The sequence below is a fragment of the Hibiscus syriacus genome, unplaced genomic scaffold (assembly GCF_006381635.1).
Source record: "Hibiscus syriacus cultivar Baekdansim isolate YM2019G1 unplaced genomic scaffold, ASM638163v2 tig00000170_pilon, whole genome shotgun sequence".
NCBI lineage: Eukaryota > Viridiplantae > Streptophyta > Magnoliopsida > Malvales > Malvaceae > Hibiscus > Hibiscus syriacus.
The window spans coordinates 97368-115338 of record NW_024061771.1 but is presented as its reverse complement, the minus strand read 5'-3'; the positions used below and the strand labels follow the sequence as shown (position 1 = coordinate 115338).

The 17971-nt window shown below is 39.5% G+C and overlaps 1 protein-coding gene across 1 annotated transcript; it reads right to left on the bottom strand.

Moving 5' to 3' along the window:
* Positions 1-111: 111 nt before the first annotated feature.
* Positions 112-4368, bottom strand: LOC120139628 (serine-threonine kinase receptor-associated protein-like). The gene is given in 8 exon segments (XM_039154821.1): positions 112-462; positions 684-750; positions 753-825; positions 904-1041; positions 1813-1988; positions 3047-3128; positions 3374-3509; positions 3833-4368. Coding segments are annotated over 8 exon segments (1050 nt in total). The 5' UTR covers positions 3951-4368; the 3' UTR covers positions 112-202.
* Positions 4369-17971: the final 13603 nt, after the last annotated feature.

The window sequence follows — 17971 nt, the reverse complement described above, 5'->3', positions numbered from 1 at the left end:
ATTAATTAAAGCGCACCATGATACTATCGGTGCCATTTTTATGACTGATGCTAAATGCATGAAGACTATATAGGCAATACAAAAACTACAGCATGGTATAGTCTCTATCTCTGACAAGAAAAACTATTTTCAATTACTTAGATAAATGCGGTCATGCATCGACTGCAAAGATAAAGCAAGAAATCATCCCCCTTGTTACATATTATTCCTTTCCCGTTTCTTTCTCTTTGGTCTTACTCTCTTCTGCAATACGGAAGCCCTCAACCTTCCTCGAAACGTCTTCTGCAGTTACCTTTACCTTCCTAACCGACCCATTGGTTGCGATAGGTTCAGTGTCATCATGAGTCAAAGGGCCTGTCATCCATATTCTAATTGTTCCATCCTCGGATCCTGAGGCATACGATTCCCCTCCAGGTGAGAAACGTACGCAATGTACAGGACCATGGTGACCCTTATTGCATGCTGTAAACAAGATGTAAATCAATCGTTACCAACTTCACGTAAAAAATGACAGAAATCAGAAACACAATATCGCACGTGTACAAGTCCATTTGAATTCAAGCTACAGCTACATACCTTCTAGCATTTAAGGAACTAATATGCTACCATCTCTGGATTCAGGCACCAAATTCACAACACTAAAATCATAGAGTATGGTCCAACTTATGTTTTTGAGAACATACCTATTTCATCTCCAGTATGGAAATCAAAAACGCGAACCCACATATCTTCTCCTCCAGCAACAAACTTATATTTCCATATTTCGGTTCCAAGGAAGCTGACTCAACCGTGCATGGCATGTTGTAGGTTTTGACTAACCCATAGCTGAGTAAACACACGGCACTAATCAATAAAAGAAATTCCAGCACAAAAGACCAATCTGGCTCGGAAATCAGAACTCACTGGTTCGCATCCCAGAACTTAACAGTAGATCCATCAGCAGTCGTGATATATCGACCATCTTGACTAACTTCTGCACTGGTCACAGATGACTTGGTTTCTAGCGTTTGAACTATTTTACCACTCCTTACATCCCATAATCTGCAGTCTCAAAAGAAAACCAGAAATAGGAAAACAGAGAGAGAAACGCTATAGAAAACCAAGACAAGAATCAGACCGGGTTCATATCAGACATTTTAGGTAAACTTAAAATAGATATTACAAACAATTTATGGGTAAATTACGCATTAGTACCTAAACTATCAATTTTGGTCCGTTTTAGTAACAAAACTTCCATTTTTTTCAAAACCATACCTAAAGTTCTGTTTTTGTTTCATTTTAGTACCAGTTAAAAACTTAATGTTAAATTTTGAAAGAATATAGAAAGTTTAGTTACTAAAATGGACTAAAACTGATAACGCGTAAAGTTTTTAATGGTGGGTACTAAAATGAAACAAAAACCAAACGTTAGGTATGATTTTGAAAAAATTGAAAGTTTAGTACTAAAACGGACCAAAACTGACAGTTTAGGTACTAAATGCGTAGTTTACCCCAACAATTTAACAAAAGTCTTTTAAATCAAATATAAAGTTACCAAATCAACAACACAGCAAGCATCACAAAACCCTTATCCCCACTGATATTAATGTATCCTGGATTTTGATCTCAAAACCTCCATATGTGTCGTGGTAAAAGAAAGAAGAGAAAAAGTGAGGCAATACCATACAGTTTCTATAAGAGAAGAACAGGTATCCAGAGACATAATAGTAATAGATAGTAAATAATCAAAACGTACACAAAATGCTCACCTTTAAAAACAATGAACCATGAAAATACACAAAAGAACACCCAAACATGGAGGAAAATGGATACCTGACACCCCCCATATCAGTGCAAGAACTTAATATTGTCTGATCACTATGCATCCAAGTAACGGTTCTGACTGAACCAGGTGATTTGTCCACTTCTCTTGGAGGCGCATCCGGACGATTCAAATCATAAATACGGAGGACTTTCTCCACTCCCCCAGTTAATAGAAGCTGCGTATCCTGCAATCGTATCAGAAAACTTGAATGAGATTTAAAATTAAGAAACAAAATGTAAAATAAATAGATCACCAAAAATGAACAAAGGGTACAAAATGCCAACAATTCCATCGGTGGATTTTGGTTAGCAGTGGTCAGTTCAAATCCATTATGGTCCAAGATTTGGTACGGCCTCAACCATCCTATGTGCCAATGATCTTAGATCAACGAGAGTGATTACATGTTTGGTACGAACTCAACCATCCTATGTGTCAATGATCTTTAGATCAATGAGTGATTAGATCATTGCCTTAAAGATTATCTGATTCCCACCCCAAAGGGCAGGGAACTTTTATCAACAAGATGAAGTGATATATTTAAGCTCGGTTGGAATTATTTGGAATAGTCTTTATTTCCCGATCCTAAAAATTAATGATTGCTTGATTGATTGTTAACGAAAAAAAGTAAATCCAAATCACGAGTGATAAAGACCTTATTGAATATTAAAAAGTTCCATCTCTATTGTTAATAGCAGAGAAGGTAGGAATTACTTCCTCGGTGTTGAGCAGAAATTTAAAGGCATAATTCAAAAACCTGTTGTGGTAGTCAGCATCTCCTCATTAAAATACAAATGAAAAGCATATGTACAATAATAGTTGTGAAACCACCTGTTACAAATTGATCAGGCCATCAAAAGCCAGACATGGTAAAGGTTTAATTCTCAAGACAATCAACGAAAATAAAGATCAAGAGATGCACTAAGAACTAAAATGTTGCAATGCTGGCTTTGATTTAGAAATAGGAATTTCTACTCCCAATAATTAACAGGGTTTGCCAGAAGAAATGGAAATACTTTTGGCACGCTAATAATGAGAGCCAAAGTAATCAAGAAAGATGTTCAATAACCTAGCTATTTTATCATACAGATACTATTTTACCAAAAATGGATTGTTTGTAAACCAAGCTGTTACACATCTCAAACACCATATCTATCTTTTTAATTCCTAGCATATCCCACAATACATATGCCTCCATAATTCCCCCAAGTTAAAGCTTCAACAGAATGTAAGAAACAACTTTACCTCTGAAAAAGCACAGGCTCGAACTATATGCTTGTGCTCAAATGAGTGCAAGACATCACCGGTTAGTGCATCCCACACTTTCCTGCATATAAAGGCCATGTCACAGCATATGTCAACCTTTTATCAATAAATAACTCCATAAGTGCAACAATATGAAGAATTTTACACAAGCCACTTGAGGTGTTCCAAGACATTTGATATCATTAAACACGAAATCTGCATATATAAATAAGAAACTGACTAAAAAACAATTAAACAACTTCCGGATTACAACAACAGCCATATTGTGATTTGTGACAGAAAACGATCAAAAATGAAATAGCATACGCAGAAAAGTCAGCAGAAGCAGAAGCAGCACGCAAAGCGTTTGTGTCCAAGCAAACACTCCACACTGCACCCTTGTGTCCTTCAAATGTTCCTATCCAATCTCCAGTTTCTCCATTCCTCAGCATGGGACTGGAATCTAAACCAGACAATTAAAACCCCATTCATATAAGCATAAGATCAACACCAAATTATCCCTCCAGAGAAGTACATATCACTCCTATGAGGAAAACACGGTCTCAGCATTGATAATATATACCCACCATTTGCGTATGTATATGAAGACTTATAAAATGAAATCTTAACAATGAAATATAGACCATAAGTAAGCCTGAAAATAGATGAGAACAAGCAATTTTAAGATAACAGATCACAGTATAAAAATCACAACTTCTCAAGAGCAAGTAAACGGATAAAAAAGAAAAAAAAACGATGGTCTTGGACCAAATAAATAGCAATTACCTTTGCTGGCACTGATGAGAAAAAATCCATCTGGAGTGACAGGACTGTAAAAGAGATCCACAACGGGACGTGAATGGCCATGGCATACAAGTGGGACAACAACCTTTTTCTTATCCATTTTCTTCTCGCGACTCAAAATATCAAAACAAATAAGAAAAAGAAAACAATTTTTTGCTTAATCTCTAGCAAATCTACACAAACCCCAAAAAATAAAAAACACAACTCGGACTTATTTTTTTCTGGGTACTTTTCTGAATCAGAATATACGCGCAGAGAGAGGGAGATTTAACGAAGAGAAAAGGGAATGGCGGTAGTTTAATACAGGTGGGAAAGACGATATGATTAGTGAGATTTGGGAATCGATCGCGTTAGTCCACACCTCCTAACCCTGAGCTCTGAGCAAGATTATGACGGATGATGCAAAAAAAAAGGGAATTAAGAAGAAAAAAGAAACCAGTTGTTCTTACGGAAATCTAAAGTTGGGCACAGAGCGACGAAAACCAAATTGGGGCTAGGCGCACATAAAATCCTGCTATTTGTCTCCTTTTATAGTGAAAGACTCCCTGGAGTCATTTTTTTCTTAACAAATTTAAGGGGAAAATTGAACTAGCCCATTCAGATTTTTCACATTGTGGAACTCATTAACAATAATGATAAAGGCCCGGCTCATCTATCCATCACCTCCACAAAGCCATGAATTTCAACGAACATCGAGAGAGACCCTGTTTGGATATATAAAAACCAAAAAGCTATTATTTTTTCACTAAGTATTAGTAATTACTAGATTAGACGGATGTCTAATGTAATAAATACGGGTAAACTATGATATGGTTAAATTTTAAAATTTGATGACTAAAAGTGGGTATTTATGAAATGAAAGTGACCATGCTGGTAATTTACCCTAATAATATTTAAAGCCCCAATCAACTGTTCCGGGTTAGCTTCCTCTGTCATTTTCACGTCAGACTCGCCGTAGTCATCGCTTCGTCCCTCACGTGGTTATCCAAATTACTTAGTCATTTGCGCGTGGTCAATTTGAAGATTAAGCGTGGTGTTTACAGCTATTAATGAGACCTCAAACTATACTTTCATGCAATGGCCTGCCTTTATTATGTCGTTGGGCGTGATGAGTACTCCCCGTGGTTTGACAATTCAAGCCCATCATATAAGCCATCCAGAAGCCCTCAACCCCTCGGTACTTGCAAGTTCATCTCGAATCTTTCTTTTTGGTTGGTCATAAAGAGTGAAATTGGCCTACCAGCAGGAAATACATTTCCATCTTCAGTTGGCAAAGATGCACACCCGCCAATGGCCGGTGTTTCAACTTGTATCTTACTTCTTTATTCTTTCACAGCTTTTTTATTTCTCCCATGCCGATGTTTGCACTGCTGCCCGATACACGCCACCCTATTTACGTAAGTAGCAGTTATTGTAACCCCTAGACCCGGCCTATGCGTTTTCGACTAAGTCTAGTGGATCACATTATAATTATTAAAGACATTTTTCGCAACCGTTATTCCATCAATATAAAATCACATTATAAAAACATGAAATTATAAACAATTTATACTATCAAAATCCCACTTGTAAATATAGTACAAATTAATAATAATTTAATTTAAAACATGTCTTCAAATTCAAAATCACAATGAACCGAGCAGTAGTAGCAAAAGTGTTATCATTATAAAATCCGATATTTTAAAATAAGGTCCATGTCACCAAAATAAAGTAAACTTGCCAGATAAAAACATTACAATCTGATTTACTTCAAGAGATATGTTGATCCTCCAAGTGCTCGAACCAAGGTATCTACCCAACAGTATCTGAAAGGGGAAAACATTTTCAAAAGGTGAGCTAGGCTCAGTGTGTCCCAACATTTCCATAAAATCACAATAGGTACAAATCATATTCCAGTAATCTCACAAATTTGTAAAAGAGTTTAACTTTTTGAAAATCATAGTTTAAACCCTTTTCTGGTACACCATCAGTAGTTCCCAAAATTATTTCCATATAGCTTAATTTATGCACATAGCAAAAAGAAAGCCGACTTAAGGATAGGCTCTGAAGCTTGTATCCTTAAGCCCAAGTCAATAAGTCCATATAGCTTACCCTAAGCACACAGCAAAGGAAAGCCGACCTAATGAAACATCTTGGGGCCCTCAAGAGTCACATTAGGCCCAGTTAGCTTGATCATAGCTATTCCATCGTATTTCAATTCCAAAATTCAATTGCACCGTGACATAAACTCCATAAATCCAAAAACATGGTAATCATATACCATTTCAAAACAAAAATTAGATAGCAGCCATATTCCATAAATTGTCACATTAAATTGGTGCATCCATAAAACAATAGCCAATGAATTCGGTGTACCACGTATTAAAACCAATAAAACAGTTCAATAACAAGTAGGGAACACACCTCGACAATAGATTCAAATAACAAATCTACTGATTGCTGGTTTCACCACGCTCTGCTACAGTTTTCGAACGGGTAAATACTGGCACACGTGGTTTAACTGATCTAGAAGAGCTGGGTCGAGCTGTCGAACGATCCGGAGAGTCTCTTGTACCTTCAAACAATAATATTTATCAGTCTCAAATCCTATTTAATTGTTCAAAGCTAAACTTCTTAAGTATATACGCATTTTTAGGGTTTGACTATCAATTTGAGGTATTTCGAGTCTGAATTTGGCCAAACGGATTACGGAATCGGAATCAGGGCGTCGAAAAACATAAAGTATGACTTTTCAAAAATTCAAATTCTTGGTCAAAGTCAAAGTCAACCACTTTGACCGTAGATTTGGAGACATTCGGATTCGAATTTGACAAAACGGACCACGGAAACGGATTCGGCACGTCGAACACTATCAGGATAGGTATACTCGGAAAAGATTAACGGTCGTTTAATGCTCGGTCAAAGCCATTTTAAGTTTTGGTCAAAGAAAGTCAACGGTCAACGGTCAACGGTCAACGGTCGGGTCGGGTCGGGTCAACGGTCGGGTCGGGTCGGGTCAACGGTCGGGTCGGGTCGGACCGGTCAAACCGATTCAGACCGGTCAAACCGGTTCGAACCGGTTGAAACCGGTCAAACCGGTCAGAACCGGTTGAAAACCGGTTAAACCGGTTTCCAGCAGCCACTCGCCCTGCGGCGGCGCGTGTGGCGCGTGAGGCGTCCTCCGGGGCCCTAAAAATCCCGGAAAAATTTCTAAAAATTATTTTGAGCGATTTCAAGATACTTACAACGATCGGTTCAAATTTTTTGAACGGCGGAGAGCTCGATTTCAAATCGGCCGAATCTTTGACTGCACCACCTCCTCACGCGCCGCCGTCTACGGCGGACAAGGTTGACACCGGTGAACTCGGAACGGCACAAGGAACACGATGGTGCGGGAGGTGTCGTAAACAGAGCAACGATCAGCGGTGAATTTAAGATTTCCTCGGCGATAGAGCTAACAAAACCGTCGCTACTTTGACTGGAAATTCCCGACGTTTGGCCGCGTTTCGCTTCAATTAATTTGAAGGGTTGTTCCTCGCTCGATGATGAACACAACGGTGGTTTCAAAACAACGATCGGAATTCGGACGGCGTCGGAATCGGCTTTGAAGTAGAGTGCGGGAGGAGGAATTTCACAATTGTTTTCTGTTTTGAAAACAGAAAACCATTCATACGCTTAAATGAAATTTTCTGCCGACACTAAAAGGAGTAATGCAGGGCTTGGTCCCTGAATTTCCTTTAACTTCTAAAATGGCCTACAATTTTGAAAACTTTCGATTTAATCCTCAAATTTTGCCAAATTACTTAATTAAATTTTTTTTCTCTAAATTTTATTCCGGTTGTTACAATTCTCCCCTCTACAAGAAATTCGTCCTCGAAATTTACCTTATGAGAATAGTTGAGGAAACTGAGCCTCCATTGACTCCAATGTCTCCAAGTAGCTTCTGAGGGGCCTCGATTACTCCACTGAACTTTGACCATTGGAATTCGCCTATTCCGAAGAACTCTTTCATCTCTTTCTAAAATCTGAATGGGCTCCTCCTCATATGACAAATCAGGTCTTAGCTCACTTCTTCAACCTGAATAATGTGACCTGGATCTGGACGGTATCTCCTCAACATTGATACATGAAAAACATCATGAATACGACTTAACTCAGAAGGCAACTCAAGCTGATATGCTACAGGTCCTACCCTCTTCAAGATACGAATGGTCCAATAAATCTTGGACTTAATTTACCCTTACGCCCGAATCTCAATACTTTCTTCCAGGGTGAAACTTTCAAAAAGACCCGATCTCCCACTTCAAACTGTATATCCTTCCTTCTTTGATCTGCATAAGATTTCTGCCTATCAAATGCCTCTTTCGACGGTCACGGATTAATCTGACTGTGTCCTCCATCTCTCGCACTAACTCATGTCCCAACGTTTTCCTATCACGCAACTCAGTCCAACAGATCGGAGTGCGACATTTACGCCCATAGAGTGCTTCATAGGGTGCCATACGAATACTGGTCTGATAACTGTTATTGTAAGCAAATTCACCAACGGCAAAAAGTTCTCCCAACTACCATGAAAATCGATTACGCAACCCCGCAACATATCCTCCAGAATCTGAATTACTCTCTCAGATTGACCATCAGTTTGTGGATGAAAGGATGTACTATAATCCAATCTTGTTCCCAAAGCCGTATAACGCCTTCCAAAATCTCGAAATAAATCTCGGATCTCGATCAGAAATAATAGACAATGGAATACCATGCAATCTGACAATCTCTGAAATATACAATCTTGCCAGCTTATCCAAAGTATACTTTACTCGCACAGGAATGAAGTGAGCTGACTTTGTAAGTCTGTCAACAATCACCCAAACTGAATTTTTTTTCAAAGGAGTCATAGGCAAGCCAGTAACAAAATCCATAGTAATACGCTCCCATTTCCATTCAGGAATCTTGATAGGCTGTAACAAACCTGATGGATGTTGATGTTCTGCCTTAACTGCTGACAAGTCAAACACCTAGCCACAAAGTCAGATATGTCTTTCTTCATACCAGTCCAATAATACCTCTCTCTCAATTCCGGTACATCTTATCTCCTCCGGGGTGCATAGCATATGGACTACTGTGAGCCTCAGTAAGGATAGTCTGCCTCAATTCAGCGTCATCAGGCACACAATATCTACCTTTAAAGCATAAAACTTCATCCTGATCAATTGCGTAATCTGTGTTTGTCCCCTGCTCTACTTGCTCAAAGATGGAAAGCAAGGAGCTATCAAGGGGCTGCTTAGCTTTGATCTCTCAACCAAGGTCGGCTTAACTTGCAATTCTGCTAACAAAGTGCCATCGTCATATAAATTCATCTTGGCCATTAAAGACCTCAACTCCGATACCGTCTTTCGACTCAAAGCATCTGCTACAATGTTAGCTTTACCAGGGTGGTAATCAATCACGCAATCATAATCCTTTAGAAGCTCTAACCAGCGACGCTGTCTCAAATTAAGTTCCTTCTGGGTCAGAAGATACTTTAAGCTCTTATGATCTGTGAAAATGTAACACTTCTCTCCATAAAGATAGTGTCTCCATATCTTCAAGGCAAAAATTACTGCTGCCAACTCTAAATCGTGAGTAGGATAATTACACTCATGCGGTCGCAGCTGACGGGATGCATAAGCCACCACCTTACTTTCCTGCATTAAAACACAACCAAGTCCTGAATGTGAAGCATCACTATACACTGTAAATCCTTCCCGGACTGTGGTTGAATCAACACCGGTGCTTGAGTCAAAACCGCCTTTAATTTCTCAAAGCTCTCCTGTTGTGCCTCACCCCAGTCAAACGACACATTCTTCCTTAACAACTTTGTCAAAGGAGAAGCAATGATCGAAAAGCCCTCAACAAAACGTCGATAATAACCAGCCAAGCCCAAGAAACTGCGGATTTCAGATACGTTCTTAGGTCGTTTCCAATTCATAATAGCCTCTATCTTGCTGGGATCAACCTGAACACCTCGCACAGAAATAATATGCCCCAGAAATGACACTTCTTGAAGCCAAAACTCACACTTGCTTAGTTTGGCATATAGACGATGCTCTCTCAAAGTCCGCAGAACGATCTTCAAATGCTCGTCATGCTCTGCCTCCGTACGAATAGATCAGAATATCGTCAATGAAGACCACCACAAATTGATCCAATATGGTCGGAACACCCGATTCATCAAATCCATAAAAGCTGCAGGAGCGTTCGTCAAACCAAAAGGCATCACTAAAAATTCATAATGACCATATCTAGTGCGAATGGCCGTTTTTGCAACATCAGATCCTTTAACTTTCAATTGATAATACCCCGAACGAAGATCAATCTTAGAGAATACAGTAGCTCCTCGCAATTGATCAAATAAGTCATCCTGGGTAATGGGTATTTATTCTTGACCGTCATCTTGTTCAATTTCCGATAGTCAATACATAATCTTAGCGACCCATCCTTCTTTTTCACGAATAGAACTGGAGCTCCCCATGGTGAAGTACTATGTCGGATAAATCCTCGATCGAATAATTCTTGCAATTGGACTTTCAACTCCTTAAGTTCCTTTGGAGCCATACGATAAGGTGCCATAGAAATAGGTGAAGATCCTGGATAAGTCTCAATCTCGAACTCTACCTCTCTATCAGGAGGTAACCCAGGCAATCCTCCGGAAAAACATCAGGAAACTCGCTAACTGTACGAATCTCCTCGATCGTGGACAATGCACCTTTGGTGTTCAAAATACAAGCAATGAAGGTCTCATATCCCTTTCGGATCATACAATCAATTTCCATCGCTGAAACTATATTGGAGAGATAGCCACGCCGTTCCCCAATTAACACAACAGTCCGACCATCTGAAGTCTTCAGAGTAGCCCGCTTGTATTCGCAATCCAGCTTTACCTTGTGTTTATTCAACCAATCCATTCCAAGAATTAGATCAAACTCCTTAGAGGAAGCTCCATAAGATCAGCGAGAAAAATTTCTCCCTGAACCTCGAGAGGGCAACGCCGAAATACTTTATTCACTAATACTGCTTGTCCTACTGGACTCGTAACTGTAACAGTATTTTCAGTGTTCTATCGGAATCTGAAGGTTTCGAGATACTGAGCTCGATACATAGGAGTGAGTGGAGCCATTGTCCAGTAATGCAAAGTATGGGATATAATAAATAGTAAATGTACCTGCAATAACCTCAGGCTCATCTCTGTCATCACGACGTCTAGTTGCATAAACCAAAGCTGGCTGTCTAGCCTCAGAAGCTGTTGGCCCTCTATTTGCTGAGGTCGGACTCTACTGTTGTCCTGGACGCTGATCCTCGAGTCTTTCCTTGACTACGATCTCTAATTGGGGTCTGTACTGTAGTCTGCGAACGCACAGGAGTTTGGGTAGTGGTCTGCTCAAACGAAACTAACTGAGGACAATCCCTCCGATAATGACCACTAGATCCACACTGATAGCAAAGACCCATCTTCTTACGACACTCTCCTGAGTGTTGTTTACCACAATACTCACAAAGGGGCCCATTATAATACGACAAGGAACCGCCTCGACTGACAGCTAAAGGTGAGGATGCTGCAGGCCTGAAACGTGTATTGCTTCTCTGAGGAGCTGAAGTACGAGTCCTCTTTCCGGACTGTGTTGATGACTCCATCGGGCCTGAAAATTTCTTAGATCGATCTTGATCAACACGCTCTACCAGAAGCTAAAAACTCCACCTCTTCCGCATCTTTGGCTCTGCCCACCAGCACATCAAATATCTCATCCTGATGGGTTACAACTTGTCTACGCAGCTCGTATCTGAGTCCAAGGGCAAATTTACGACATCGATCTCTCTCCGTAGGTACCATACTGAATCCATACTTCAGCAATTTCAGGAACTCGATCTCATATTCAGAAACAGTCATGTCTCCCTGAACCAGGTCTTGAAACTGTTGTCGTCTCTGAGCTAAGTAGCGCTCTCCCAGAAAACGGCTCCGAAAGCGATCCTTAAAGAAATTCCAGGTCAAACGATCGGTAGGAACACTACTGGTCACTGACTCCCACCAAGTGTAGGCATTGCCATCTAACATCGCCACAGCACCCTGATATCTCTTAATTGAGTCCAAACCCAACTGATCCATGCGTTCTCTGTATCCTGGAGCCAATCCTCAGCTTCAGTAGGAGCTCCACTATCTGTCCCCCAAAAGTTCTAACTCCATTGGCAATCAAAGTCTGCGAAATAGGAACCTCAGATACAACACCAGTAGCTCTGACTGCTCCTGTATTAACTGCAGAAATGTCTACCAAAATTCTCATCCAAAGCAACTCCGGTAGACTCTAACTCAATATCGGTCGCTCCTATTATCGGTGTAGTCATGCCAATACCAGCGGCAGGAGGCAGATCCGTTGGGGTCGTAGGAGCATGATCACCTATCGGAGGTGGGGATCTACCCGTATCTCATCGATCGGATCTGCGAATCTAGCCACTCGACTCGTCCACGGCTAGTTCGACGACTACGTCTAGCACTCATTTTGATGGATCTCAAGTTTACTACAGAAGATAAAACTTAGGGTTAGATAAGCACTTGGAGTCTCAAACATAGTTAAAATCTTAATAACTTTGTGACATGGCCTTAGTAACTCGTTTTGTAAATATTTCAAAACCGTATTTTCAATGTGGACTCATACACAGTCCGAGGGTTAAAAACCAAAAGCTCTGATACCAATAAATGTAACCCCTAGACCCGGCCTATGCGTTTCGACTAAGTCTAGTGGATCACATTATAATTATTAAAGACATTTTTCGCAACCGTTATTCCATCAATATAAAATCACATTATAAAACATGAAATTATAAACAATTTATACTATCAAAATCCACTTGTAAATATAGTACAAATTAATAATAATTTAATTTAAAACATGTCTTCAAATTCAAAATCACAATGAACCGAGCAGTAGTAGCAAAAGTGTTATCATTATAAAATCCGATATTTTAAAATAAGGTCCATGTCACCAAAATAAAGTAAACTTGCCAGATAAAACATTACAATCTGATTTACTTCAAGAGATATGTTGATCCTCCAAGTGCTCGAACCAAGGTATCTACCCAACAGTATCTGAAAGGGGAAAACATTTTCAAAAGGTGAGCTAGGCTCAGTGTGTCCCAACATTTCCATAAAATCACAATAGGTACAAATCATATTCCAGTAATCTCACAAATTTGTAAAAGAGTTTAACTTTTGAAAATCATAGTTTAAACCCTTTTCTGGTACACCATCAGTAGTTCCCAAAATTATTTCCATATAGCTTAATTATGCACATAGCAAAAAGAAGCGACTTAAGGATAGGCTCTGAAGCTTGTATCCTTAAGCCCAAGTCAATAAGTCCATATAGCTTACCCTAAGCACAGCAAAGGAAAGCCGACCTAATGAAACATCTTGGGGCCCTCAAGAGTCACATTAGGCCCAGTTAGCTTGATCAGAGCTATTCCATCGTATTTCAATTCCAAATTCAATTGCACCGTGACATAAACTCCATAAATCCAAAAATGGTAATCATATACCATTTCAAAACAAAAATTAGATAGCAGCCATATTCCATAAATTGTCACATTAAATTGGTGCATCCATAAAACAATAGCCAATGAATTCGGTGTACCACGTATTAAAACCAATAAAACAGTTCAATAACAAGTAGGGAACACACCTCGACAATAGATTCAAATAACAAATCTACTGATTGCTGGTTTCACCACGCTCTGCTACAGTTTCGAACGGGTAAATACTGGCACACGTGGTTTAAACTGATCTAGAAGAGCTGGGTCGAGCTGTCGAACGATCCGGAGAGTCTCTTGTACCTTCAAACAATAATATTTATCAGTCTCAAATCCTATTTAATTGTTCAAAGCTAAACTTCTTAAGTATATACGCATTTTTAGGGTTTGACTATCAATTTGAGGTATTTCGAGTCTGAATTTGGCCAAACGATTACGGAATCGGAATCAGGGCGTCGAAAAACTAAAGTATGACTTTTCGAAAATTCAAATTCTTGGTCAAAGTCAAAGTCAACCACTTTGACCGTAGATTTGGAGACCTTCGGATTCGAATTTGACAAAACGGACCACGGAAACGGATTCGGCACGTCGAACACTATCAGGATAGGTATACTCGGAAAAGATAACGGTCGTTTAATGCTCGGTCAAAGCCATTTTAAGTTTTGGTCAAAGAAAGTCAACGGTCAACGGTCAACGGTCAACGGTCGGGTCGGGTCGGGTCAACGGTCGGGTCGGGTCGGGTCAACGGTCGGGTCGGGTCGGACCGGTCAAACCGATTCAGACGGTCAAACCGGTTCGAACCGTTGAAACCGGTCAAACCGGTCAGAACCGGTTGAAAACCGGTTAAACCGGTTCCAGCAGCCACTCGCCCTGCGGCGGCGCGTGTGGCGCGTGAGGCGTCCTCGGGGCCCTAAAAATCCCGGAAAAATTTCTAAAAATTATTTTGAGCGATTTCAAGATACTTACAACGATCGGTTCAAATTTTTGAACGGCGGAGAGCTCGATTTCAAACGGCCGAATCTTGACTGCACCACCTCCTCACGCGCCGCCATCTACGGCGGACAAGGTTGACACCGGTGAACTCGGAAGGCACAAGGAACACGATGGTGCGGGAGGTGTCGTAAACAGAGCACGATCAGCGGTGAATTTAAGATTTCCTCGGCGATAGAGCTAACAAAACCGTCGCTACTTTGACTGGAAATTCCCGACGTTTGGCCGCGTTTCGCTTCAATTAATTTGAAGGGTTTGTTCCTCGCTCGATGATGAACAACGTGGTTCAAAACAACGATCGGAATTCGGACGGCGTCGGAATCGGCTTTGAAGTAGAGTGCGGGAGGAGGAATTTCACAATTGTTTTCTGTTTTGAAAACAGAAAACCATTCATACGCTTAAATGAAATTTTCTGCCGACACTAAAAGGAGTAATGCAGGGCTTGGTCCCTGAATTTCCTTTAACTTCTAAAATGGCCTACAATTTTGAAAACTTTCGATTTAATCCTCAAATTTTGCCAAATTACTTAATTAAATTTTTTTTTTCTCTAAATTTTATTCCGGGTTGTTACAGTTATCATGACATCCCAGTTTCCATCGAGCAATTTGTTCGCGGCAGCTGGAGATGGGATATGGGACAATTGGAGCATCCTGCAGGAGACAATACCTGGTACGGTGCATCAGTGCTTCGCAGCCTGGGACTTGTGTTCCCGACCAGACCATCCAAGTCAAGATCATCGACTATGCTCCCACTGCACAGTCTCCGCCTTCAACTCAATCCACCACCATTGTCTTTCCGAGACATCTTTTAGTGGATTACCAACATAGCTGCGACTCTATCAACATAGAATTCCAACAGTAATCTCCTCATCCCCATTTTCAACATGTTTCCGATTACAACTTCTCCGTTTGCTGGGTTTGAGGATATGGAAGTATAATATGCAAATCGCAATGCACACCATATTTTTTATGTTGGAATGTTAAATAGGAATGTGCTCCGTTGTTGAGAAGGAAATTACCTTCTTTCTCGTGTTCGTTAGAAACTAATAATCTATGTACCATATGAGTTTATTCATTTTGCTGAATAGTCTAGAGATTCGTTTATGTAATATGCGGAGTTACAACTAGTCAAGAGGGTATATTTGAGAGAGCTATTAATTAGCCAATGATTAAAGATGTTCATGTTCTCATTAATAAAAAATGTATAAACTATGGTTTAATAAATAAAAATTATTACAACAATAATAATGAAAATGTTCTCTTTTAATGTTCCTTTCTTCTCCTCCTATCCACTCTCCAATTCAAACCTTCCATTCAGAATCAAACAACAACCATGAGATCATTGTCAGATTCTTATCCCAAATTGTCCAAGTGATCCAATGGAAGAAACCGTGGGGAAAAAAAGGGGGGATTTAGCCCAAATTGTATGGGTCAAATTAAGTCCAAGACGATTGATAAAATTCAAATTAAATTAATCCACATCGTAATACGAATCAAGCGACATCGATGATAAATGAATTATTATTATTTTTTATGGTCGAGTTCAAACAACATTATTATTAAAAATATGAGCGTTTAAATATCTATTATTTTGTATGTACCTCGTATTAATCACCTTTCGGTTTTTTTGGTGCATCAATGGGTGGCCGTACGAGTCTTATAAACTTTATAACAATATTTTAGTCAACCATATCTCCTCGGACATGTGATAGCAAGCATTAACAACAACAACAAAAAAACAAAGGCTCCTCTGGGCCCTTTCCCTCGGTTATAAAAGGAACCCTACTGGGTAGTTAGACCCAAGTGATAAGGAGTATCTCAGTCGGTGTCGGCTCAGACACACCAATCGGGTTAAACTGTGGTCAGGCACTATTTATGCCCACCTGGCAATCCACAACATTCCAACCGAGAGTGGGGCAAATGAAAGCTGGTTAGCCATTGCCAGCATGGTGGGGTGGGCTCAAAACGACACTGTCCATTTTTCAGGGGCTCATTACCCCATCTTAAATTGCCCTCCACCCCCACTCCCAAATTGGGTTAATTTCTAGCTACTAGGGGCAGCCGGACAGGAGGTGTGCAATTACTCTCGATCGTATGGTCAGATTGGGCCAACTTACCGAGTGAATTCCAGGCCTGCTCTTGTCATATGTCCTTCCTTTCCTCTTCTCATAACTCCTCACTGTTTTTCTCTCACTATGGTTGTAGAATCGAAGAAGCAACATGAATAGATGTGCATGATACCAAAAAAGACCTGACATACAACATTATGCCTGTCTGTGCATGTATGCAGACAGTTTCAGACTCGGTATCGCTAATTCATTTCATTGATTCCTAATTGGTCTCGAAAGTAAAATTCGAATATAATGCGTCAAAGTAATTTCATTTTGGAGGGGGGAGCAATTATTACAGATTGCGACCATCATCCTAAACGAAATTCAATTAACATGCATGTGGGAAAATGAATGCACAAAGAAGATGAATGTAGGGTAAGGGAGGAATGGTGAAAGAAGAAGAAAAGTAAAAAACGTTTTGAGAAAGTATGGTGTGTGGAATAATGTAAACTCGGAACAGACACGACATGTTGTGGAAGTGCAAGTGCAATGCGACAAGTGCTTCAACATAACTGGGAGCAGACATCAATACATCGGGGCAGGAACAAGGAAGAAACTGTCCTTTTTCTATTCCCCTGTTTCTTTGTTTTGTTTGATGCCTATACCTTAAGAAAAATAACCCTGATTATTAAACGAGTATCATTATAATTTTACCATCATAATATAAATGATCCTTTACGTAAATGTTGCTAACCAGAAGAGTGCAGGATCTACTGATAGTCTGTTATTCCATGGATTGACACACCCATTTCCATGCTACCTAGTGACAGGACTATGAAAAACCAATCGATTCCACATGATGTCAATTTAAAAAAAAAAAAAGAAATTCAAATGAAAAACTATTTTTTTAATTGTCTCGTTTATGTCGTTTTGCCATTGAAATTCCACGGAGCATCTAAAGAGTGATTAAAGAAAACAAGATTGAAAGTATTGCAATGGTTGCAACATTGACAATAAACATTCGTTTCCGAGAATAAAACACACAAAAGACTGTTCATAATTATTGTAGTTAATATATTTTTTAATAATATTCATAGAAAATAAAAATTTGATGTAAACTCGTGTCTCATATGATTAATAACAGAATACTTCCCTTGCAAGCCTTTGATTTTCTTTTGCCTTATGATTATGATATTTGAATTATTAATTGATTAGTCTATATCAAACACAGAAAAATTTATTACGGAGATGACTCCCTCCACTATTTGAAATATGAATATGTTTGAAGAACCTAATATCTCATCTCGCTATATCAACTAGTTATTATACATTTGATCAGGGAAGAAATTAAAACTAAACATTGTTAGGGGCCACCAATTTGCTTAACTTCAAAAGAACAATAATCTAGTATATATTTAAACCCAACAATTTAGAGACCATGATTTAATTTGGTTAATACTTAAAGCGACAATGATCAAAAGTGTCATTTGACCTAAAATTAGAGATCCAAAACCCCTCCCAAGCACTGAATAGTTATGCCACCGCCT